We start from the raw sequence: 25218 nt of genomic DNA on the forward strand, positions 1-25218 counted from the left end.
CTCTTTGCATTGAGAACAGAAACCGAGTGAGCTTTGTGGATGCATTGTATGCTGCCCCACCTTTCCTTTCATAGAGTGTAAAGCTAGAAGGGACCCCGAGATCTTGTAATCTGACCTCCTGTTAGCACAAGCCATTAAATTGCACTCAGCTGCCCCTGGGTTGAGCCCAGTAACTTGTGTCTGACAAAAGCATAACTTCCAAAAGACATCCAGTCTTGATTTGAAGACATCCAGACATGGAGAATTCCCTTAGCAGTATATTCCAGTGGTTAATCATCCTCAGTGTTGAAAAATTGTTTCTAATTTCTAATTTGAATGTGTCTGGCCTCAGTTTCCCACCATTGGTTCTTCTTCTGCCTTTCTCTGCTAGATTAAAGAGCCCTTTAATACACAGTGTTTTCTCCCCATGAAGATACTTCTACACCAGGGGTGGGCAAACTACAGGCCACATCTGGCCCACCAGCCGTTTTAATCCGGCCCTCAAGCTCCAGCTGGGGAGTGGGGTCTGGGGCTTGCCCTGCTCCAGCGCTCAAGCCAGGGAGCAGGATTGGGGGCTGCTCCGTGCGGCTCCCAGAAGCAGCGGCATGTCTCCCCTCCGGCTCCTACACATAGGGGCAGCCAGGGGGTCTGCTCCGCATGCTGCCCCCGCCCCAAGCTTGAATTCATTATTTTGGTTTATACCATGTTTTTGATTTAAATGGTTGTCTCTACAATAACAAAAAGATGGTAATCTCTACTCCTAGGAGTTTATTCTGGGGTAGATTACTGTTAACATGGAGTCTGATATTGATGACCATACCTATAGTGATATATTTATTGTATATATGCAGCACCATGAAATTATTCTGTTGGAAATTATTTGAATATTAATATATATATTTGACAGCCACTTGGGTATTTTTTTTCTTTCTTGGTGGTTCTTGTACCACACTAATCGGTTTTCTATTACAAATTGAATCAGTAAAAAACTATTTTTTATAAAAACATAAAGAATGAGCCAAATGTGACTATCAAACTACATCTCCTAAAGGGGCATTGTGAAGGCTCACAAGCCCCAAATTTAATCATCCTTTCTCCAAAAATTACATTTGTGCTTCAAAATATGTCCCTAATGGTTGGGGGAGGGGAAGGGAGGTGGGTAAAATAAGTCTGCAACAATCTTAAAATCTCAGCTCTTAGACTAGATGGACTCAAATAAATGGAATTCCTTGCTGTTTGCTCATAAGAGACAACACGTTAGAAAGAGACGAGAGAAGGTTTTAAGTTCACATCATGCTCAAGTCATGTGTGTGTTTGTGTTATGACTGCAACAATCCCAATATCCTTCTGTATTTCCTGCTTCTGTGTTTTGTCATTATAGGATGTTAAACTTTTGCCATCATGTTCCTTTTGCTAGCTGCTTGCTCACAGCTTGAAACCTTCTCTTAACAAAGACCCTTGATAAAAAAAACTTAACACCTCTGCCTTCAGGCAAAGAGATAAGATATGCATCTACCTTCAGCTCTGCTTTCTAAGCAGCTAAAAAGGAGGGGAAAAAAATCTTACTGGCTTTTGGTTTAAAATGATCCCACCGCTCTGCCACCATGTCAAGGTTCCTTCCGCACTCTGAACTCTAGGGTACAGATGTGGGGACCTGCATGAGAACCTCTAAGCTTAACTACCAGCTTAGATCTGGTTTTGCTGCCAACACCCAAATTATTTATGAGTCATTTGGGAAACTCTGTCTACCTCCCCCGCAGAATATCTCCCTCTCAAGTACTATAACCCTTCCCTGGGTAGCCTTGAGAGACTTCTCCACCAATTCCTGGTGAGTCCAGATCCAACCCCCTTGGATCTTAAAACAAGGAAAAATCAATCAGGTTCTTAAAAAGAAGGCTTTTAATTAAAGAAAGAAAGGTAAAAATCATCTCTGTAAAATCAGGATGGAAAATAACTTTACAGGGTAATCAGATTCAAAGAGCCCAGGGGAACCCCCTCTAGCCTTAGGTTCAAAGTTACAGCAAACAGAGGTAAACCCTCTAGCAAAAGGAACATTTACAAGTTGATAAAACAAAGATAAAACTAACACACCTTGCCTGGCTGTTACTTACAAGTTTGAAATATGAGAGACTTGTTCAGAAAGATTTGGAGAGCATGGATTGATGTCTGGTCCCTCTTAGTCCCTAGACTTAGTCCTTTATAGTTATGACAATGGCAATAATTAATGAGAGTAGAAGTGCCTTAAATAAGTAGGTTCTGGTTAATCTGGGGCTATATTTTTTTATGTGGCAGTTCATTAAGTTTAAATCTAAATAAAAAGAAGGAAATGTTTCTGTGCTGTCAACCCAGGAACTGAGCAGGCACCGAGCCAAAACATTTGTCTGGACTTTCATTGCTGCAGTTCCTAACAGATGCAAGCTGCATCTAAAGTATTTGATTTTCCCTAGAGAAAATCCAATCTTACTATTTGAGAGAGTTAGTCCTAGTTTTTTACTCCTATTGTAAATAGACTTGTTCATTGTTGTGAATGGAAGAGTTATGATCCCATTTAAAAAACACTCATAAAAGATGGCTTTTTTTCTATTTCTCCTCTACAGTTGTATTCTATCGGTTTGCCAAAGTCTTTTATTCTATAAGGGTTACACTAAGTAGGGTTAAGAAGAGAATCTAATCACATCTAATCCTGGTTTCCCCCACCCATCTACCCACCCCCGGTACAATGAAATGCCAGTGCACCAGAAGGAAGGCAAGTGTTCTTTGTGCCACTGTTCTCCCTTTTGCAGTTTTGCTGGGAAAAAAGCAACTTTACATTATGAGGTTGCCTAGGGGATCAGCACATCCCATAGCTGCAGTGGCCTCTTCCCCATTCCCAGCCAGTGCTGCTCAGTTTTCATGAGGGGAGAGGATTCTAGAACTTTATGCTGTTGTAAATCTCCTCTGGATGGGCGCTGTGCTGCCATAACCCAGGGTTAAATCTAGCCTATTGTGTTCACTGAACACAATACCTGAACATTGAACCTGTAGCTGTCCAGTGATGTGCTGGAGAGGACTCTCCAGGGCTCCCTGCCACAAAACCAGGGGTGGGCAAACTTTTTGGCCCAAGGGCCACATCTGGGTATAGAAATTGTATGGCCGGGCCATGAATGCTCAAGAAATTGGGGTTGGAGTGTGGGAGGGGTGAGGGCTTTGGCTGGGGGTGTGGGCTCTGGGGTGGGGCCAGAAATGAGGAGTTCAGGGTGTGTGAGGGGGCTCTGGGCTGGGAACCGAAGCTGGAAACCAAGGGGTTGGGGCACGGGGGGTGGCTCAAGGGTGCAGGCTCTGGGCGGCGCTTACCTCAAGCAGCTCCCAGAAGCAGCGGCATGTTCCCCCTCAAACTCCTACACAGAGGCGTGGCCAGGCAGCTCTGATGCACGCAGCCCCATCTGCAGGTGCCACCCCTGCAGCTCCCATTGGCCACGGTTCCCGCCAATGGGAGCTGCGAGGGCAGTGCTTGGTGTGGGGGCAGTGCTTGGGGCAGGGGCAGCATGCAGAGCAGAGCCCCCTGGCTGCCCCTATGTGTAGAAGCCGGAGGGGGGACATGCCACTGCTTCTGGGAGCTGCGCCGAGCGGCCCTCGATCCTGCTCCCCAGCTGGAGCACTGGAGCAGGGCAAGCCGCAGACCCCGCTCCCCAGTGGGAGCTTGAGGGCTGGTTTAAAACAGCTGGTGGTCTGGATGCAGCTGGCCAGCTGTAGTTTGCCCACCCCTGCACTAAACTAAAGGGACGGTTGGGATTATTTTCATGGTTCTAATGGACTTCCTTCTCTGGGTACTGCTAAATCATCCTTGTCAGGAATGCAAGTTCTCTTTAGGGCTCACAAAACTACTCTGGAGAACAGTTATTTTTTTGCTTTTAGAATGCACCAGATTGCACCAAATGACAAATAGTGTTAAACAAATTTCCCAAGGGAACAAATTTCCCCCCGCCCCCTGGTCTCCTGCAAGATATTAACATGCATATACTCCAGAGCAAATTTCACAGGTTGGGTGCTGTGCTCTGCTGTCCATACATCCAGTATATTATTGGGGGAAAATGTGTACATACGCCCAGCAAGTTTACATAACATTAGTGAATGAATCTATTCCTTAGTCCTTCTCTCTGCAAACACTCACACTCCTGGAACACAGGGGGTTGGCAGAGAAGCAGAGAGAGGAAATAGCAGAAACCTACTGCCAGCACATCACTGTAGCAGTGCCAAATTCAAGAGCCTTTTTTCTCTTGCTTTATTCTCTACATGTGCTATGCAATTCTCAGCCAGACCCTAGTTTGGTGTCTGAGAAGTTTGAGAAAGTATACAATAAGATTGTCCACTTGCTCTATTATTGTTTATCAGTCGAACATCTATTCCTGCAACTTTGGGACCATGGAAGATTTTCCTGGAAACACACTCGGGAAGGCCTCACTGGAGCATGCTTCCATACTCACTTCCTCTGTGCTTGTGCGCTCTCTCTCTGTCTCGCACACTTTCCTTTTACTTACTCATGTGCACCATCCATGACTACCCACCCACACAACCACAAAAGCAGAAGCAGTTGCAACAGACATACACACAAAAATTACAATAGGGTAGCAGTGACTTGTATACCAAAATGGAAATTATTAGGCAAATATAATGTCAGCTATTAAGAAATTACAAAATAGTGGTGTTAGAACCACTGGGTACAAGTATCTGCTGAATCTCCAAAATTCACATCTGATTCATTTAGACCAGAACAGGTGAACAGAAGGCCTACTATGGTGATCTGAGAAATGGAAAACCTACCTTACTAGAGGAGACTCAAACAACTTGGCTTGTTTAGCTAAACCAAATGAAGGCTATGGGGAGATAGGATTGCTCTCCGTAAATACATCAGAGGGATAAATACCAGGGAGGAAGAGGAATTATTTAAGTTAAGCGCCAATGTGGACACAAGAACAAATGGATATAAACTGGCCATCAACAAATGTAGGCTCAAAATTAAGCGAAGGTTTCTAACCATCAGAGGAGTGAAGTTCTGGAACAGCCTTCCAAGGGGAGTAGTGGGAGCAAAAAGCCTAACTGGCTTCAAGATTGAGCCTGATAAGTTTATGGAGCGGATGGTATCATGAGACTGCCTATAATGGCATGAGGCCCATATGCGGCTGCTAGTAGTAAATATCTCCAATGGCTGGTGATGGGACACTAGATGGGGAGGGCTCTGAGTTACTACAGAGAATTCTTTCCCAGGTGTCTGGCTGGTGGGTCTTGCCCACATGCTCAGGGTCCAACAGATTACCATATTTGGGGACGGGAAGGAATTTTCACTGGAGTCAGATATGCAGAGACTGAAGGGTTTTTTGCCTTCTTCTGCAGCATGGGGCACAGGTCACTTGCAGGTTTAAACTAGTGTAAATGGAGAATTATCTCTAACTTAAAGACTTTGAACCATGATTTGAGGAGTTCAGAAACTCAGAGTCTGGGGGTCTATTACAGGAGTGGGTGGGTGAGGTTCTTTGGCTTGAAATGTGAAGGAGGTCAGACCAGATTAGATGATCACGATGGTCCCTTCTGACCTTAAAGTAGTTCTGCCTTTACTTTTAGTGGCAAAGAAGGTCATTATTCAGTGTTCTTTGTGATTTCATAGTCTCCCTGAAAATTATGCTATTAGGCCGCAATTTCCTGCAAACACTTACGCATGTGCCTAACTTTACTACTCATTGGGATAAGTCATGGTTGTAAAGCTAAGCATGTGTGTAACCTTTACACGGTCAGGGCCTAGATGGAGGCTATTGTTCATTTTGTTTCTAAACCTGAAGTTTCAGAATCTTCCATTATCTCTATCAGTAACAACTTAGCAGGTCTGCCTATGAACTTCAGTAAGTCGGATGGGCAGTATATCTCCCTGTGCTGAGGGTCTTTGGTCCCCAGGTTAATTTTGTAAGTGGGATAGGATATCTTTTCCCATGTGATCACACGACAGTGTAGCTAACATGCTATTGGCTGTGCCAGATTCGGTTTTCCTTTTGCTCATTTAGAGCCCAATTCTGCAATGTAAGGTGATGTGCGCTTTCTGGGAGATTCCTGAACTCCCAGTGAAGCTAAGGTGAGTTGAGTTCACTCATCATGTAACAGTATTGTACTCGGAGCTCTTTATTATATTTGCTTTATTTTCTATTTCTTGTAAACCCTGAACTGGATTGATTTTTCTGATTCTTATTTGTATCCCGGTTTTAGTAAAATGTTAATAAAACAATCTTTACTTTAAATATACATCTATTAAAACAAGATAAAGCATTATCAAGTATGCTTACAATATGCTGATTTTTTTTTCTTCATTCCATTCAGACACAAAATAATGTGCTACATTTTTAGATGAAGGAGTTTTGCTCATCTCTCACATTCGTTATGTTGTTCAGGCTATTTTTAAGTTTAAACACACGAATCAGTTTTAATTATAAATAGATAGCATTTAGGTAAAAGTGTGCAAAAATAAAATATTACATGATTTTCTCTTATGTTGTTATTATTATTATAGTATTTAGGTAAAAGATATATTAAAACATTTCCTGCTAGTTCTAGTATTAAGGTAAAAAGTATATAAAATCAGGTGTCTTTAAATAAAATTCAACCTTAAATCCTGATCCTCCAAATGATTCGGTATATTAGTAACTTTCTGCAAATGAGTCATCTCAATGAATTCAATGAGATTACTCACATGAGTAAAGTTACTCACATCCCCCAAAATTTGTATGATCAAGGCCTCAATGAGCTGTTAACTATCAAATCAAAGATAGCATGTTCACACTGGCTCTATGTAGCCTAAAGTAACATCTATGAAAGAAAGTGCAGCAACCCATCCAATAGCAAAAGGAAAGCAAATAACATGCTTGGGCAAAACAAGAGAACTAGTTATACAACATCAAGAAATAAATGTGACAGAGCAATCCCGCAGTATGGGCTTGATCCAAAGACTATTGAAGTCAATGGAAAGAATCCCATTGATTTCAATGGGCTTTGGATCAGACCTTAAGTGACAGAATTTCTTTTCAGTATTATGGGATAATCCAGATCATTGATCTGGAGTGGGAAGAACTTCTTATGAAAAACATTTAAAATATTCTCTCAAGGGAAGAAAAAACTTCCTCACTAGAGTGGCTGGTCGTTGAGAGAACAGTCTTGTTCTGAGGATGTTCTTTGCCAGGAGGTCTAAATCCAGATCCAAGTCTGAGAGAGAATACTTGCTGCAAAAACAAACAAACAAACAAACAAAAAGTAAAAGCTCACAAAGTTGCTTCCATAAATTGTGCTTCAAAATATCTCTTCTGTAGGGCTTAGTCCTGCTAAGTGCTGAGCACTCTGGCCCTGATCCAGTAAAGCACTCAAATACATGCTTAACTTTAAGCATGTTACGAGTCCCCGTGGTTTCAGTGACCCTTCCACCCTGCTTAATGTCGAGCATGTGCTCCAGTGTTTTGCTGAATCAGGGCCAGCGTGATTAGCACCTTGCAGGGTCAGGCACTACCTGCTGATTGGTCTTTATCAGTGGTTCTCAAACTTTTGTACTGGTAACCCCTTTCACATAGCAAGCCTCTGAGTGTGACCCCCCCGCCACCATAAATTAAAAATATTTTTTATATATTTAACACCATTATAAATGCTGGATGTAAAGCGGACTTTGGGGTATAGGCTGACAGCTTGCAACCCCCCATGTAATAACCTTGTGACGCCCCCCCGAGGGATCCCGACCCCCAGTTTGAGAACCCCATGTCTTTATGAAGGAGGCAGTCACCGAGTCTTTCATTTTCCCCAGCAAGGGAACTTACCCAGCAAATATTACTCACTCGAGTAGTCCCATCAGTGTCAATGAGATTATTTACGTGAGTAAGGACTATTTATCCATGAAAGAGTTTGCAGGATTGGGCTCTAAATTTCAAACATACTAGTAGATAGCTTTATCAATAGGAGATCACTCCGTTTAGTGGTGTGAAAAAAGTGTATTTTGAGACGTTGTAAAAAGTTTAAGGCTATTCTACAGCAGTGGATTCTTTGCAGTTGTTGTAATAACTGGCAGTATAACTCAGAGCTTTCTCTGATTGAACTAGTGCCATATGCCTATAATTCAACTGCAAAAAAATTTAGCCTTAAGCTCATGTCTTTCAGTAAAGGATTTTTGTTTTTTTTTAAATTATGTCTTGTTCACAGAGTTCAGAGTTTAAAATCGTCTAACAGAAATTTCTTTGTGTGCAAAACCAGCGGTTGTGACGACGCTGCCTGTGAGTATCTGCATCATGGAATGCATTCATTGTATGATAAATTATTGGAAGCCAATTTTGCAGAGGAATGTTCTGGAAAACCAGAAAGTGAGGCAAGTCTTGTCCAGAGATTGTGAGAAATCTGTGTTCCTCCTGTAAGCATTTTCTAGTGTATGCATAGCTGATTTTCAGCATCTTACACCTGAATAGATATAATTGAGGTTCCTTTGGTGTATCCATCATAAAGCCCATGATGAAAAGTTTCATACCTGGGATGTAAAAAGCCCTAAGGCCCCAAACCAGTACTCCATGGGTACTCAGTGCATTTCAGGATTGGATCTTAATGCAAGACTGAAACATGGCATACAAGTTCTCAACCCCAATGGTAATGTACATTGTTCTTAAAGGGTGAGGCTGAGAGGGTAATAGAAACTAGAGGATGAACTGGAGGGTAAGAGATGGAATTCTCCAGTCTTCTTTTGCCACATCCACATTCCCAAATGGCTGAGTAAGGCTTCAGGAGTGGCTGTCTTAAAGGATGGCTTCTACTCAGGTTCCATTCACACTTAAATAGCCTATTTTAACTTCTCCCAGCAGGTTCCAAACTCAGAATGCGAGTTGGGCCGGTTAAGTTGAGATCACTTGAGTATGTGAGAACTACAGAAACAGAATAAAAGGACCAGAGGTAGTTGGGGGACACAGAAACATTGTCGTGTCTGAGGACACGGAACGTTAGAAACCACTTTGCTGACTAAACTAGTTTTCAACTTCTTTGGATCAGAGACAGGCCATTACTTAGAAGAAACCCTGAAAGTAAACTGTTGTATCACCTCTTAACAGATGGTATGTTGCTCCACAAGATCACAGCATTCTGGACAGTTTCTGCATGTTCCCTGTGGATAGTCACTGCCTCCATCTTTTAAAAGGGAAAAATATGTAAGTGTCTTAGTAGCCAGACAACTTCTGCCAACTGTTAATACTATATTGCATGGTGGTCACCAAGAACGTTTAAGAACAGCTTCTACTGATTCATGACATGCTTAGCTGGTTTTCTCTTATGATTATAGCCCTCCTTTGGGGTAAATTGGGCAAGCCTCCCTCATGTTTGAGAGCACAATAGCTGATCAGAATTTTCCAGGTTTTGAAATTTAAACATCATTTCAAATTTTGAAAATTCAAAAATAAAAAATGGAATTTTTTGCTAAATCTTTTGTAAAAAATGTTCCCCATTTTATTATGAACAGGTCAACACTTGCTTCCATATTTCTAACACTATAGAGCAGATCAACTCCTTTTGAATTATAAAAGAGAGGGTTTTTTTTGTAAATTTAATTTTTTTTAACCTGCTTTAGTGAGCACTTACTCCTACGAGCAGCCCTATTGACTTCAACAGGTAAGGGTTGCACAAACAATTGCTTACTGTATGAAGAGCATTACTAGTATCTCTAGATGGAAACCAACTGATCTAAATATTGGTCATTACAGCACAGAGAAAGGGGACAGAATTGTGTATCTTCAAGAACGCATACATTAAAGGATTAATTCCTCAAAATGTATGGTGTGAAATCAGTTGGAAGCTGCTTGATGTTTAATGTTGATCTAGCAATTAATGCTAATAGTAGTTTTTTTCAAAACTGATCTTTCAGTTCTCTCCAGAAAATACACCTATTGCATGAACCCTTTCATTTATCATTTTATTGGGCATTGCTGCCACTTTGGACTTGCACCTTCCCCATGTGCGACAAGTGTACTGTATGTTCTGCTTCTTGATTTTGCCGAGGACCTGAGCACCTGCAACTTCCACTGACATCAACGGGAACTCAGGGTGTTCATCCACTCAGCAAATCAAGACCTAAACTCATTGGGGATGGGACAATGCCTTACTATTAGGTACATATTATGCTAAGCACATTGTTGCTAGTCAGAAAATAACACTTGTTATCGTCTCTCTCATCAGACATTGGTCATGCTTCTTGTCCTGGACAGGTGGCAGTGCTACTTCTTTTTGGTGTATGCGCAATGTGCCTCAGGTGTCATGTGACCAGGATTCATCACCGAATTTGGGCCACTGGTTGGGTTATTAGCTTCTCCGTTCTGGACCGGGTACTGACGGGGAGCATGACATGAACACTGATCCATGCCCCCTTAATATTGGATATTAGAGCTGTTACTAGATTTCAAGGACTGTTGTCAGGATCAGTTATTGTTTGTAAAAGCTCTGAGACCCTCGGATGACAAATGTTGTATCCTGACAAGGGTAAAGCATTTTGATTAACATCTGACTAATGGCTTTACTGGTGATTTCCTGGTCCACATGTGAGTTATAATGCAGCAAAACCAGAGAGAATGACTGGATTTTGTGGCATGCACAAATACTGTGTGTATACTCACTTGGAAGTCCATTAGCACTGGTCCTTAACAGAGAACTCCACATAAAACTTCCTGCAAACATTTGGGAAGTTCAGCTCTGGATCCAAACTGAATGATGTAGGCTTAATCTCTAGAGACGGATCTAAATCAGAACCCAGGCTCTTCATTCCCTCCCCATCTCTCTTCCCCTACCTCAAACTTTGGGGAGATTCAGATCCAGAGCCAAACGTTATGATGTGAGTCTTCACTATTCCTTAATCAAAAGGAGTGAGGTTTATTTTGACCAGAGGAACTCTGCTTCCTCCACAAGCTGCCCCTATTGTACACCAACAGCTCAGGGAGCGAGAGCTTAAAGAAGCAGGAATCAGTTCTGGTTCTGTTGTGTGGCACTGCAGAGAACACCATTCTCAAAAGACACAATAAACATCACTATAAAAGGACTCAGTCACTAAACACTAAGGAGACATGATGTGAAGAAAAAACAATCTGGGGAGGGACTGGATTTTCTGTGTACCTTGAAGAATCGCGAAGCTGTCTCTCTGTCTTCTTTTTCCAGCACCAGATTATCCACAAACATCCAGAAGAATGGCCTCTGACTGCTCTCTGGGGGTTTCCCGTATTGTAGGATGCGGTGATATTGATAGAAGTACCAAGCTAGGGGCGAAAGGGATGAGGAGAAAGGAAAGGGAAGAGTGACATCAAAAATGAAAGGACCAAATAGCAGAGACATGGCTCTCATCCTGTCCCGCTCTGACTGTGGGACAGTGCAGCTTTCAAAAAGAGAGGCTCAGAGCCTCTCTATCACTATAGCAAAAAGAGCAGTGGGGGAAATTTGAAATGAGACCAGAGAGGTTACTTTTTAATATGGATAAAGTTTTCCATAACTTCAGTTTGAGGAGTCACCATTTCTCATCTTCATAATGTGCAGCATGTAAGCAGAGGGACAGATAACAACACTAGAGGTCCGCTTCAGACCAGGGGCAACTCCATTGGCTTGAATAAGCACTTGCTTCTCCTAGGTCTGAATTGGACCCTGGATCCTCACTGGTCAGAGGCAAATTTGAGTTGGAAATGAGTGATGTGCCTTGTAGTCACCAAGGGCCAGGCTCTGCACATTGCATGGAGGCCCTAGTAAGGGGCAGTGCGGAGCTGACCAGCCTGAGAGGGAGCACTGTGGGGCATTTAGCCCCAGGAAAGGAGCATGCCTCCTGAAGCTCCATAGGGTGCAGGGGGATTGTGGACACTAATGCACCTCCTTCATGGGGTGCCACATAATGATAGACTCAAGGTCAGAAGGGACCATTGTGATCATCTAATACCCTTCCTATGAAGCCAGTAACCACAACTGGACAATGTGTAGGGGGACAGAGCTGCTCCTCGCTTTGTTTGGAGCACCAGGAGCTCTCTGGGGGCGGGGGGTAGAGATGGCCCAGCCCTGTGCTTTCTGGAATTTCTGCCCAGCCCTTGCGTGGGCTGTACGGGCCTTTACAGAGGGGGAGGCTTCTCACTGCACCCTCTACCACGACATGCCTGCATAAGGACCAGACTGAATGTGACCCCTCCAGTTGAGATTGTATGGTCACAGGAGGGGAGTCTCCAAGGAAATGTCTCTCCTTTCATAGGTGATGAGATACAGCAGATTTAATACAGTTTAATGAAACTCTCAAATGTCAGGAGAGTTCTATGGCCTGTGTTATCCCGGAGGTCAGACTAGATGATCACAATGATCCTTTCTGCTGTAGCAGAACAAAGGGGCTGTAATCTCCAGCTGACAGATAGCCAGCAAAGTTCACTTTAACCTGCTCCTCCCAAGGCCTGCTGGATAGGGTATGTGTCAGAGGATGGAGGGCTGAGGTCAGATTGCACGATGTTGGTGAAATCCCACACTGCCATAGCAGTGGCTTGATGGCTGGTACAAGCCTGTGTAATTCAGAGCACTCTTTAGACTGCTGTAAATTACACAGGGTGCCAAACTGGATCTCAGCATTCCTGGGAATTAGGGGAATAGACAAATGTTTTACAGCCACCTTTTGCCTCGCCCCCTGTCTCCTCAGTACCATGAGGAGCTCTAGTACAGGTAAAGATCTAACTCTGTCAGACTGATAATTTATATATCATTTTATACTTCACTGCACCTCTTACCGGGAGGGTGTTCGTAGGAATTTCCAACCGGAGGAGTGGAACCAAATATGAAATCAAAAGGACCCCATCCTTTTACCTAATAAGATGTACAAGTTTCAGAACTTCTTGTTTCTTTTAGAAACATTTATTCATATTCTTATTATGATGGCTATTAAAATGTAAGCATTTGTCTACAGGCACTCAGACATTACGGTGATGGGTGTGGTATAAGAACCTGAATAGAACAGGACCTGAGATGAGCTGTGGCTCATCTAAAGAGTTCTTTCCCACCTAGATAGCCCAAGGCAGGCCTCTCTGAGGACATCGTAAGGAGTCACTCCCAATCACGGAGAATTCGGCGTTGTTCTCTTATTAAGGCCTGGAGAGCTTGTATGTAATGCTTAAGTTAGCATTTAGTTATTACATAGATCGAACACAACATAAAATCGGCACTTGGTGTTGAGTGCAGCCTGCAGTCCAGAACCCCAACTTCCAAGATGGAGTCTGACCTTTGGTCTCCGCGGCCACACCCAGCACTCTTACATAACAATAGCAGTTTTTCCACATAGATTCATCCTTGTACTAAAGACGGAAAAAGCAATTATAATTGATTATAACCAACCAGTCAGGAATGCTGTGAAACCTGATTATGGAAGGCCAGATTTTCAAAATGTAACCTGTATTTGTGCACAGGAAATTTTGCACTCAGGTCGCTTGCATGTGGGGTCATCACTTGTGCATGCAACTAATAGAAAATACATGCACATGGTTCCAAAGACAATATGTCAAAAGACACACTGGTGAGGAAATTGCACATACAAAGGATGAATGTCATCAGCTGCATAAAAATCTCCACCCTTCTTTTAAAGTGGGCATGGAGTTGGCAGAATCTGTCAAAGATTGGCAAGGGAGAACAAGTTGTGCAGACCACCAGACTTCGCAGTACAAGACCACAATATGAAAATAAAACTAAAACAAAAAAAAAGGAACTAGGAGTTTAGAAAAGCAACTGGTAGTGTAATGGGTGATCAGGTTTTGAAATACTAAATATGGTTTGGGTTATGCTATTTATCCATTACTGAAATTCAGGGCTGGCTCCAGCTTTTTTGCTGCCCCAAGCGGCGAAGTGAAAAAAAAAAAAGCTAAAGCCGATTGGCGGCAGCTTAATTGCGCCACTTCCTTATTCGGCGATAATTCGGCGGAGGGTCCCTCGCTCCCTCTCTTCCTCTTCAGCGGCACTTCGACGGCAGCTCAAAGAGGAAGAGAGGGACTGAGGGACCCACCGCCAAATTGCCGCCGAAGACCCAGACATGCCGCCCCTTTCCGCTGGCCACCCCAAGTACCTGCTTCCTTCGCTGGTGCCTGGAGCCGGCGCTGCTGAAATTGCATAACGGCAGTGAGCTTTCAGTGGGCAAATTTGGATGGTTTGAACAGAATTAATTACAGAGTGGCTTGGATTTCTGTAAGATTTCATTCTGAAATTCAGTTGTTGCAAAAGAAAATACTGCTACAATCTCAGGTGGCATATCTCAATTCTTGGAGCAAGGGAGGTTTTTTGTCAGTTTACTGACTCCTTGTAGCATATACTTGATTAAACCATGTATATACTTGGAGACTCTGCTATTCCATTGCCAGTCTAACTCTTTTTCACATTATACAAAATTTGGTAAACAGAGCCAAATTTCCACTCCCCCCCCCCCCCCCCCCCCCCCCGGAGTAAGGAGATTTTCCAGTGGGGACACATGTAGGGCCCTACCAAATTTGTGGTCCATTTTGGTCAATTTCAAGGTCATAGGATTTTAAAAATCACAAATTTCATGATTTCAGCTATTTATATCTGAAATTTTACAGTGTTGTAATTGTAGGGGTCCTGACCCAAAAAGGAGTTGGAAGGGGTTACTGCTACCCTTACTTCTGCGCTGCTGCTAGCGGTGGCGCTGCCTTCAGAGCTGGGCAGCCGGAGAGTGGCGGCTGCTGGCAAGGAGCCCAACTCTGAAGGCAGAGTATGGTATGGTATTGCCACCCTTACTTCTGCACTGCTGCCTGGAGAGCTGGGCCCTCAGTCAGTAGCCGCCGCTCTGCCGTCACCCAGCCCTGAAAGCAGCAATGCAGCAGTAAGGGTGGCATGGAATGGTATTGCCACCCTTACTTCTGTGCTGCTACTGGTGAGGTGCTGCCTTCAGAGCTGAGCGCCTGGCCAACAGCTCCCACTCTCTGGCCGCCCAGTTCTGAAGGCAGCACAGAAATAAAGGTTGGCAATACCGTGACCCCCCTTAAAATAAACTTGTGACCCCCCTGAAACTCCCTTTTGGGTCAGGACCCCCCCAATTTGAGAAATGGTGGTCTCCCCTGTGAAATCTGTATATTATAGGGTAAAAGCACACAAAAGACCAGATTTCACGGTGGGAGACCAGATTTCACGGTCTGACACACATTTTTCATGGCCGTGAATTTGGTAGGGCCCTAGACATGTGCTTCTATTAGGGGCAATAGAATTATTATTATTTATTCTTTGCATTGTGGTACTGCCCACAGGAACCAATCAGGCCCAGGCCCAGACCCAGACCCCAGTGTGCTAGGTGCTGTACATACAAGTACATACGAAGATATGATACCCACTTGAAGGAGCTTACAGTTGAAGGGCCTGATCCAATGTAAAAACACCCATTGTCTTCAGTGGGCGTTAGATCAGACCCTAAGAAAAGAGTCTGCAATCTAAGAATCCTCCACTCACACTCCCCAACCTGGATCCAGAGCAGCTCTGCCATCGCTACTGAGGCCTGTGGTAGTGCCTGATGACCATTATGTGCTCCCTTCGAGACTCAGCTTTTGGCAGTTGGATTCTCTTTGTTTGTAGACACACTGTCCACATCCCAGCTTCTCTCCTGGCTCGCTATGAGCCCCCTCCTGTAGAAGCACTGGTGTAATGAGAACTGCTGTTCAGCACAGTCCCAGTTGAGAAGAGAGGGATCCCCTGCTCAGCATCATTTTGACCTGCCTGCCTCCCTCCCCTGGAATGATGAAGATTCTGCTTCAGTTTAGGTCTTGCGTGGCTGCTCCCAGGGTGGCAGCATTCCCCTAGAATTGTCACAGCAATCAGTAATGTAAATTCAGAGCTGTGCACAGTTAATTCAGTGACGTTTTCTACGTTGTACTTACATCTGTCCTCAGAACATCGGTGACATCATCTAAGTATATCAGCCTGCCATCCCCCATGCTGCTGCCCAAAAATCCAAGATTTTTCATCTCTGAAGAGTGGATATTAGAAATACAAACAGTGTTAGTACTAAGAACTAGTTCCCTCATACAGCACCTCACTTCAGCACATACCTAGCTTTAAGCATGTGACTGGTGGGACCAGTGTTTCAAGTTTAGCACATACTTAAGTACCTTGCTCGGTCAGGGTCCCAGCAAGCAGTGTAGTAACTGATATGTAATCAGATAGCCCTTGGAGTATAGAACAGTGTTGGATATTTACAGCTCCATAAACTGACAAAGTTGGAGACGGCTCAAAATCAGGATTGTAAACATGAGATCAAGTTATGTAATGCTGCACTGAATGTCCCCACATGGGCTACAAATAGCAGCATTTTAGATACACAACACGGGTATTAGATTGTTCTGAAAATGACACTATTTCTTTTAATGACAAATGTGAACATTTCAACTTTTTTTTCTACTTTACAGGTTTCAAAATTGATTTTTTTTCCTAAAAGTTTTCATGACATTTTCATATACAAATATTTATCAAAAAACATTGGTATTTGGTAAACAAAGTGATCAAAATGGTTATTGAAATAATATTTTTTATAATGTTTTGGATAACATTTTTTTTAGCAAAACATTAATAGTTTTTTTGCTCAATGGTAATTTTTTAAAAAAAGGCCATTTTCTTTACAAAAGAGCTCTGCATTAAACAAATTTTGACCAGCTCTATCGAACAGGATGATGATACCTTTGTGTGGGTCATAATGAATCATGATGGGTAAAATTTAGCCCAAGTGTGGGCCTCATTTGTCCTACTGGACAATGGAGTCACATCAGGGATGAATTTGGTCTGATATATTAATAGATTTTTAATATATTTGTTTGCAGTCCTAAGCCAACTATGTACACTTACCTGGGGTAATATTATCAAAAAGGGAGAGAACATTGATTGGCTTTCGTTCCCATGCGGATAAAGGCTGATAAATCTCAAGATGGTTCTGTCATAAATAAAAAAGACCCTTGTTTGCACAACCCATTCATTTGTGTGAATATTCAAAGCTGTCCATTAATAATAATAAAGCACAGATGCTGGCCTGTTTAGGGAGTCTGGCTTATTGGGACTATCACAGTGTAGACAAGGTACTGTGCAGCCTGGAAAACCCCCGGTCAGGAGGGAGAGAGACGGGGATCTTTGCCTAAGAGAGTTGACATTTGAGGAGCCCGGAGCCTAGAGTGGGAACCATTGGTGGGCCACGGAGGGGGAATACAGATGTAATTGCCCTGAACTGTGACACTGTCTCTTTTTTAATTAAATGACCCACCCAGCATTGTCAGCAAACACTCCTCTCTTCAGTATCCAGTCAGGATCCCAAAATCCACAGAAGGGCATAAGGCAACTAATTGCAATTAAAAGCATTTCAGAACCTTGGAGACGCCTGGATTCTGATTAGTACATTAGGAAGTAGTGATTTATACATTGCAAATAAATATATCTTCACAGTATATTGTAATTATTCTGTTACATAAAATGGGTTCCACTTCATTTTCTAACAAATTGTCTGGTACTGAATCATTTGCTGGAGAATTTAAAGCAAGATGCGATCTGAAGTATGTTGTGATAATCTGCCATGTGGCAGATAAAATTTAAAGGGGCAGCACCCAACACACCCAGTACAAATTTCTTATCAAACCCTAAATTGATGTGCAGTGTAGAAAAATATGAGTATAGTCTAAGACAGTGGTTCTCAAACTTTTTTTTTCTGCAGACGACTTGAAAATTGCTGAGGGTCTCGGTGGACCACTTAATGATTTTTCCAAATGTTGTTTGTACTGTTAGCTAACTACTGTAAAGTGCTTTGGATAAAAGCACTATATGAAAAAAACCTTAATAATAATTAAAATTTTTTTTGTTCTACTATAAAAGCGCACAACTCATATTTTAATATCAGTAGCCTTATCTTTCTAATGCGATGGATGTGCCCTCTCTCCCCCGCCGCAGCAGCCACAGAGCTGAGGCTGGGAAGGAGGGGGGTCTCTCCCTGGCAGCCGCTCTGAGCTGAGGAAAGTCGCCTTTCTCTGGCCAGGGCTGGCTCCAGGCACCAGCTTAACAAGCAGGTGCTTGGGGCGGCCAAGGGACAGGGGCGGCATGTGCGGCAATTCGGGGGCGGCAGGTCCCTCACTCCCTCTAGGAGCGAAGGACCTGCCACCGAACTGCCGCCGCCGATCGCGGCTTTTTTTTTTTTTCCTAACTGCTGCCGCCGGTCGCGATTGCGATCACGGCTTTTTTTTTTTTTTTTTGCTTGGGGCGGCAGAAATGCTGGCGCCGGCCCTGTCTCTGGCCGCCACAGCCCTGCACAACTTCCCCCCACCCCCTCTTCTCACCCCACTGCCCCTCCCACCTACCCTGTATTCCCCACCAAGGGCACCACCTCACCTTACATGTGTGTCTTCTCCAGGGTCCAGGCACCTAATTAGTGGAGCCATGTCTGCGCGGCACCATTAATTAGATGGGTGGCCCTTCATTCTCTCGTGTGTGGCCGCCCAGGCGCACACCTTAGAGGGAACTATCCGCGGACCACCTGAGTGGAGCTCACGGACCACTGATTGAGAACCTCTGGTCTAAGATGTCTGTAGTGATTGTCGACTGCTGCAGAACTCAGTTCTTTCAGTATTTAAGGTGGTAATTAGATACCATGGTGATCGACACCTTATTAAAACCTATGGTAGGCAGATTTCAGATTTTCGTCAGTATTTGTTCCCAAATATTTTTATTTTTGCAAATGACAGCCTCACATCCCTTCTAACAGTACAGCTGATGGGGCTCTGCTTCCACCTGCTGGAGGCAGAACATAACGGGTATGCTGACTGTTTCCTCTTGCAGAGGCGATAGATATCTAAGGTCAGTTTTTTGTGTCTCCAGCTGGCTGCAAGAAGAGAATTCCAGCCACCATTCTCAACTGGCACAGAAGAATAAATAATACACTTAAAAAATTCCAAAGCTGTTAAATTCTAATCTGTATTTTGGTTATGACAGGAGCCTGATGCAGTTAATATATTTTATTTGTCTTAGTGCAAAGAAAAAGAGTCCAGCTATCATACGTGAACCTAGCTCTGAATACTTTGCATGAATTATATATCAGAAATCTAATTGATCTTTAATGGTTCTATCTGAACTAAAATGATCATTCTTTTAGCCTATTTTGATAGCATCCGTGTCCTGAAAAAAAAAAAGCCACATACATTTAATGGTCAAGAAGGAAAATATATATGATGGATCACCATGAACATGTCTTATTTTTTCCTCTCTAACTTTTAAAACCTAAAAAAAAAAAAAAGGATTGTCAAGGTATTTTACGTAATTTTTCTCCATAACCTTTTTGGAAGCTGCTTCCTTACGAAAGTGTTTCTTCTTCAGTCTCACATACACACTAAGGCCCAGATCCTGCAAACATGTAGCAATCTGTGTAATTTTGCTGATGTACGTAAAGTCACACACATATACATATTTGCAGAATCAGAGTCCAATGTTAATTTAAAATGCAGGGCTGCTGGGTATTGATTTACTTTTTTAAAAGAAAGAGGATTCAAGCATTTGTTCTGAAAACATAAGCACATGTTGGAGCTCATTATTAAGAGATACGGGAAGAAAGATAGGTCAATGACTGGGTCTGTGTCAGCCTTGACTCCTCCATCCCTTTAATTTTATATTAAAAGTTAATGGAGATGCTCCTTACAGATTCCTGATCGTAGAAGCACTTCAGTTTCGCACGCCATCTCTTCTTCCTCTTCAGCAAACCATTTGAACTCAAGGGGAGGCACATGAAACACAACCATGTATTCATTGCTTTAAATTTCTCTGCAGTACCAGGACTTACAAGGACATCCAGACACTCTAGGCAATAGCATCTACACAAATTAAATAATAAGTCAATTCAGTGTTTAAACAGGTCTTTCCACACATTCTATGCTAGCCAGAGGCTCAGTTTAACTGGTCTGGTTCTTTTCTGATGTTTAAAATCATATTCAAGATAATTATTTTTTTCCTCAGAAATGTTTCACTGAAGATGCTGGTACATTGTCAGCTATATGATAAAGCACTTTGACAGTGTAATGTCCATGAATGATCCCCTTCTGTGTTCCTGGCCACACCCTTAAAACAGTCAACGTTGAGGTAGATTCAAAGGAACAATCCCAGTTTTTATGCAAAACTCAGGCTACGGTGAGACTGGAAGCACTGGGAATGTACCGTAGTTTGTTTTCAATCAAATGACCAGCCATACTAGATATGTCCAGTAAAAACCCACATGCTTTTTATTTTTATACCAAATCTAAAGAGCAAATCAAGCTCCCATTGAACTCAATGGAAAGACAACGCCCCCGACTAATATGGGAATTCGTTGGGGCCTGAATGCATTACAAGGAAGCTCCTGTTTATGTGGGGCGCGACAACTAGGGAATCAGCTTTAGGAATGAGATAAGGGGTGTTTTTGCAGGGTGGGGAAAAATGGGACATCCAAGCCAGGACAACCTTGAAGATTAAAGTAATCTCAAAACGGGGCAGCTGTCAGTTAGTGAGAAGGGCAAGTATTTGGCTATTTCCCCTTCTAGCTGTGCACAGAGCATTGAGCTGTTCTTCACTCTGCTGAATCATCACTTGTAGAAGTACAACCTCCATCTTCGGGTGGCGATGGACATGCCAAAGGGTAACCTTAACTTTGGGTGCTGATGAGCTTGGCAAAAATGTTATAGGGTGAAATCTTAGCCCGAGGGAAGTCAATGGGAGTTTTGCCACCGATTTCACCGGGTACATCTAGAGTGCAATAAAACCCCTGCGGCGGCAAGTCTCAGAACTCAGGTCTACAGACTCAGGCTTGAGCTATGGTGCTAAAAACAGCCCCCCCTTTGCTGAGTCTCAGAGCCCAAACTCCAGCCCGAGCAGGAATGTCTAGGTTGCTATTTTTAGTGCTGTAGCATGAGCCTGAGTCTGTAGACCTGGGTTCTGAGACTCGCTTTTTTTCCTTTTTCCAGTGTAGAGGTACCCACTGTGGGCAGGATTCACCTGCGTGTATAGCTGGTGATTTGTAAGGTGCCACTGTTGTCCCTCTTCTCCCTCCCTTCCCCAGTTAGCCATGTTCAAACAAGGTGTTTTCTTACTCGACTGGAATGTAATACATACATGTGCAGACAAATATTATGACCAAGTGTCTTGAATAATCTTGTTTCCTTGACATGTTTGTTTGTAGAATTCCATTTCTTTATTCACATTTATAACTGAGAGTTTTAAGTGATGAGTTTTTCTTTAATCCCTATCCTGGTGCTATTCTGTGGATAATTTGTGTTGAATTACTTGGGGAACTACAGGTGATTTAAATGTGTATGTGAGTGCTGGGCACAACCCAAACAATATAAGGTAAAACAATGATAGTAGGTGAGCACAGTGCAGGTCCTGATTTAAATCTGACATCCCAGCACCCCAAGCTTATCGGAACCTTGTAGCTAGCTCCAACCTCAATGAGCTGAACCAGAACCCTGCCTGCAAACCTGCCCCTTCAAACTTTGCGGACGTTTGGAACTGGATTTGATCCTTTTGGCTTAGGGCATGTCTATGCTGCAGTCACTGGGTGTAGCCATACTGAGCTAGCTTTAATTTATCTAGCTGAGGCCCCATAGCAGTGAAGCTGTAACAGCATGCACTTCAGCATGGGCCAGTCCCACAAGTAATTACCCAGGGTTCGGGGCCAGTTTTTACTGCCTATGACACGTGCAGCGGCACCATTCTGGCACCCACGTTAGCTAGATTAAAGCTAGCTGGAGTATGTCCGCTCGAGCTGCAATCACATGCTGTCATTGCAGTCTAACTAGACCCTCAGGCCTACCCGTAGTCTTTACCTATTACAAGTTGGGTCATCGCAAGTTAGCAGAGTCTTCCCCGAGCAGCAGATTGTGCAATAGGCCTGAAGGCCATCGTCATCATACAGGAAAAATGTTTCCAGAAAGTTCTCCTTATAAAACAGCAAACTGTAGTTAGTTGCAAAAATAGGTTTATTTGATAAAATGTAACAATCATCCTGAGCTGTGTTTGCTTTGCACGTGAGTTTCCCTCTTGTGTTATTAATTTTTTTATGTAGCACCATTAACGTGCATGGCACTTTGCAAACAGATCATAAGGTTCCTGTAAATACTGACAAAGGTGGTGAAGAATAGGAGGTAACATGAAAGCAACCTGATATATTATATAATTTTAGCCATATAATTATAATACCTAAGTCTTACATGGTGCTCCTCATCAGTAGATCTCAAAGGGAGGCAAATATCATTATCCTCATTTTACAGATGGGGAAACTGAGGAACAGAAAGGGAAGTGACTTTCCTAAGGTCACCCAATGGGCAACACCATAATATATCAGTTCTAATTTTTATAAAGTATTATTATTATTGGTGCGTGTAAACTCTAATGGGAGCCAAATTAAAGGACACCGAGTTGAGGCATGTGTGTTGCTGGTTAGTGATACTTTCTTATATATTTAGGCCAGAATGGGACCATTCTGATCCCCTAGGATTTAGAAGCTCACCCAATCATTTCTGCATCAAGCCCACAGCTTCTGTGTGAGCTACAGAATATCTTTTTAAAAGTTGTGCCATCTAGATTTAAAGCCTTCACATGATGGAGAACCCCTAAGTTATTCCAATGGTTAATTACCTTCACTGTTCAAAATGTCCACCGTATTTCTAGTTTGAATTTGTCTAGCTTCAGCTTCCAACCATTGGATGGGTGCTGGAACTAGGGGTGTTGGGCTGGGATGTGTGTGGTGGTACTGCCACACCCCCTGGCTTGAAATGGTTTCCATTATATACAGGGTTTACAGTTTGGTTCGATGTCTCTCAGCATCCCCACTATACAAATTGTTCCAGCACCTCTGAACCATTGGATGTCATTATCCCTTTTTCTGCTAGATTAAAGAGTCATCTACAATCAGAAATCTTTTGCCATGTACTTACAGACTATGATCAAGTCACCTCTGACTGTCTCTTGGATAAATTAAATAGACAATGTCTCTGAAGTGTCTCATTGACTTCAGGGGATCCACTTCCAGCTGAGATAATAGGCAGGGGGGCCTTATTGAGCCATATGGACTACTAACCGTACATGGAGTACAAATTCCTCCGTGAAACAAGGGATGCTGGGTATGAATCTGGAAACTGCCACAGCAGATGCAGATTTCTGTAAAACACAAAGAATGTCCTCTCTCAAAATCTAGTATTGTTTAATTTCAGCCTCTCTCACTTATTTCTTCTGGACAAGATGCAGAATTCTCTAGACATTGCTCTGAAACCTGAGAGGCTAGACATTCCCAGATTAGTAACTCTTATTATTGCATGTTCAGCACACCAGTTAGAAATGAAAAACAGTGACAAAAATATTCTTTAATGCTTTCTAAAGAAGAGTTTTAAGACTATGATCCTCATCTGCACAGCAGAAAGGATAGGAAAAAGATCAATGTTACCAATAAAGCCAAAGGGACATTGTGTTTTTAATACAGACTATTTAAAACACTGTCAATGCAAGGATCCACTTCCACCTGAGATAATTTTCACACTGCTCCTGTGGACATTGCTTGTGAGCCATTTCTGTCAAGGTCACCTGCTAGAGACCTGCCAACACTTCCAAATCACAGGATTTGTTCTTAAGGGCTAGATTTTCAATGAGGCTCTCTGATCGAAAGAAAAACACGTGCATCTCTTTTAGCCAGCAAAGAGTCCTGTGGCACCTTATAGACTAACAGACGTATTGGAGCATGAGTTTTCGTGGGTGAATACCCACTTCGTCGGATGCAGACGAAGCCAGACAATTTCGTCTTGCTTCCAATCTATTCAGCATCATGCCAGCCTCTGTTCTGTCTGAGGGCTGGCCTAACACATCCACAAATGATCCTTGAAGGGCCACCACTAGCAGCGACAAGGCAGTGCAGTCTCTGTGCCCGTTCAGCTTTCATTTTCTTTTTCATGTCAATTTTGCTGATAGTTCTTGTGATGAGTCCATTAGATGCTGGTGTAAGTCCACCAAATCATTTCCTATAGGCCAGCAAACCACCAAATGTTAATGTCTTTCAGGAACTACCAACCTGGGGCAGATTTAAATTAGTGAACCAGACGTGAGGGTGGCTGTAATCCCAATCCTTTAGGGCAGCCATTGTATGCCAAATTCTTCTTAATGCATTTTTGTTTATGTTTGATTACTCAATATTTTTGGATATTGCTTTTAAGTTGGACACTTGATTTTTTTGGTCATATTGGTTAAGATGCAGTGTGACATGGAAATTTAGCCACATGGCTAAATAGCCTATTGTTTTTGGTAATTTAATTTGATTACTCACCTTCAATACTCCTTTGGTTTTCATTTACTTCATGTGCAATAAGATCTGGGGGAAAACAAAACGTAATACTAATTGTTTATTTCTTCAAAAACTTGAAGAGCAACAATCCTTAAGAGTTGGCACACCCTGTATTTTCTGCTAGACAAACAAAAGAGTTCCCTGAGAAATTTATGAGCCAATCCTTCAAGCCCTCCCCATGAAGAACTCCCATTCGAGTCCATGTGAGTTCTACCTACAGCTGGCTTTGAGGATCAGTCCTATAGTTTTGCTCTAGTGTTTCCTTTCTGTAGATCAAATAACTTCACTGACTCATGTGCACACAAGTGTAAAATTGTATGCTGCCTTAGTAGACACACACTCTGCAGGTCAAGTTGCTGCAATGTTTTAAAGAAAGTATAGAATAAACATGTCAACATACTGTGAATTCCTTCTGAAAACACTGATACCTCTGTTGGGGCTTGAGAGTGTAGCAGGCATTATTTCTTCAAGAGAGTCAAGAGATATCACATCAGAAGAAGTGCTTTCTATGTCTTGCAGCTCTATCACTTGAGAAAAAAAAATCAAGCGACCATCAGTTTCTTGGACAGTAACTCCACTTTTAGCAGTACTGAGATTTTCTAAGCAAGAAACACCACTATAGCCAGCCAAAAGGACAGGAGTACTTGTGGCACCTTAGAGACTAACCAATTTATTTGAATAGCCCACGAAATCTTATGCTCAAATAAATTTGTTAGTCTCTAAGGTGCCACAAGTACTCCTGTTCTTTTTGTGGATACAGACTAACACGGCTGCTATTCTGAAACCTGTCACTATAGCCAGGTTACTTCACTGAACTTTTGCGATTTCTATTTCCATACTTTTGGAAACACCAGTCTAGCCCACCCACATTCACTGGATTCTTCAAACAGTATGTCAAC

At 42.8% G+C, this 25218-nt stretch overlaps 2 protein-coding genes across 2 annotated transcripts; both read right to left on the reverse strand.

Moving 5' to 3' along the window:
• Positions 1-6125: 6125 nt before the first annotated feature.
• LOC101941497 (DNA (cytosine-5)-methyltransferase 3-like) lies at positions 6126-16052 on the reverse strand. Its single transcript, XM_042846096.2, has 5 exons — positions 15879-16052; positions 12741-12816; positions 11113-11252; positions 9059-9144; positions 6126-7217 (listed from the first exon to the last, which is right to left on the reverse strand). The coding sequence occupies exons 1-5, from the start codon at positions 16023-16025 to the stop codon at positions 7073-7075; spliced, it is 594 nt and encodes a 197-aa protein (XP_042702030.2). The 5' UTR covers positions 16026-16052; the 3' UTR covers positions 6126-7072.
• Positions 16053-21546: 5494 nt separating this feature from the next.
• LOC135977434 (DNA (cytosine-5)-methyltransferase 3-like) lies at positions 21547-24842 on the reverse strand. The gene is made up of 4 exons (XM_065578415.1): positions 24748-24842; positions 24302-24346; positions 23069-23148; positions 21547-21928 (listed from the first exon to the last, which is right to left on the reverse strand). The coding sequence occupies exons 1-4, from the start codon at positions 24776-24778 to the stop codon at positions 21812-21814; spliced, it is 273 nt and encodes a 90-aa protein (XP_065434487.1). The 5' UTR covers positions 24779-24842; the 3' UTR covers positions 21547-21811.
• Between the last annotated feature and the right edge of the window lie 376 nt (positions 24843-25218).

The sequence above is a fragment of the Chrysemys picta genome, chromosome 1 (assembly GCF_011386835.1).
Source record: "Chrysemys picta bellii isolate R12L10 chromosome 1, ASM1138683v2, whole genome shotgun sequence".
In the NCBI taxonomy this organism is placed as follows: Eukaryota; Metazoa; Chordata; order Testudines; family Emydidae; genus Chrysemys; species Chrysemys picta.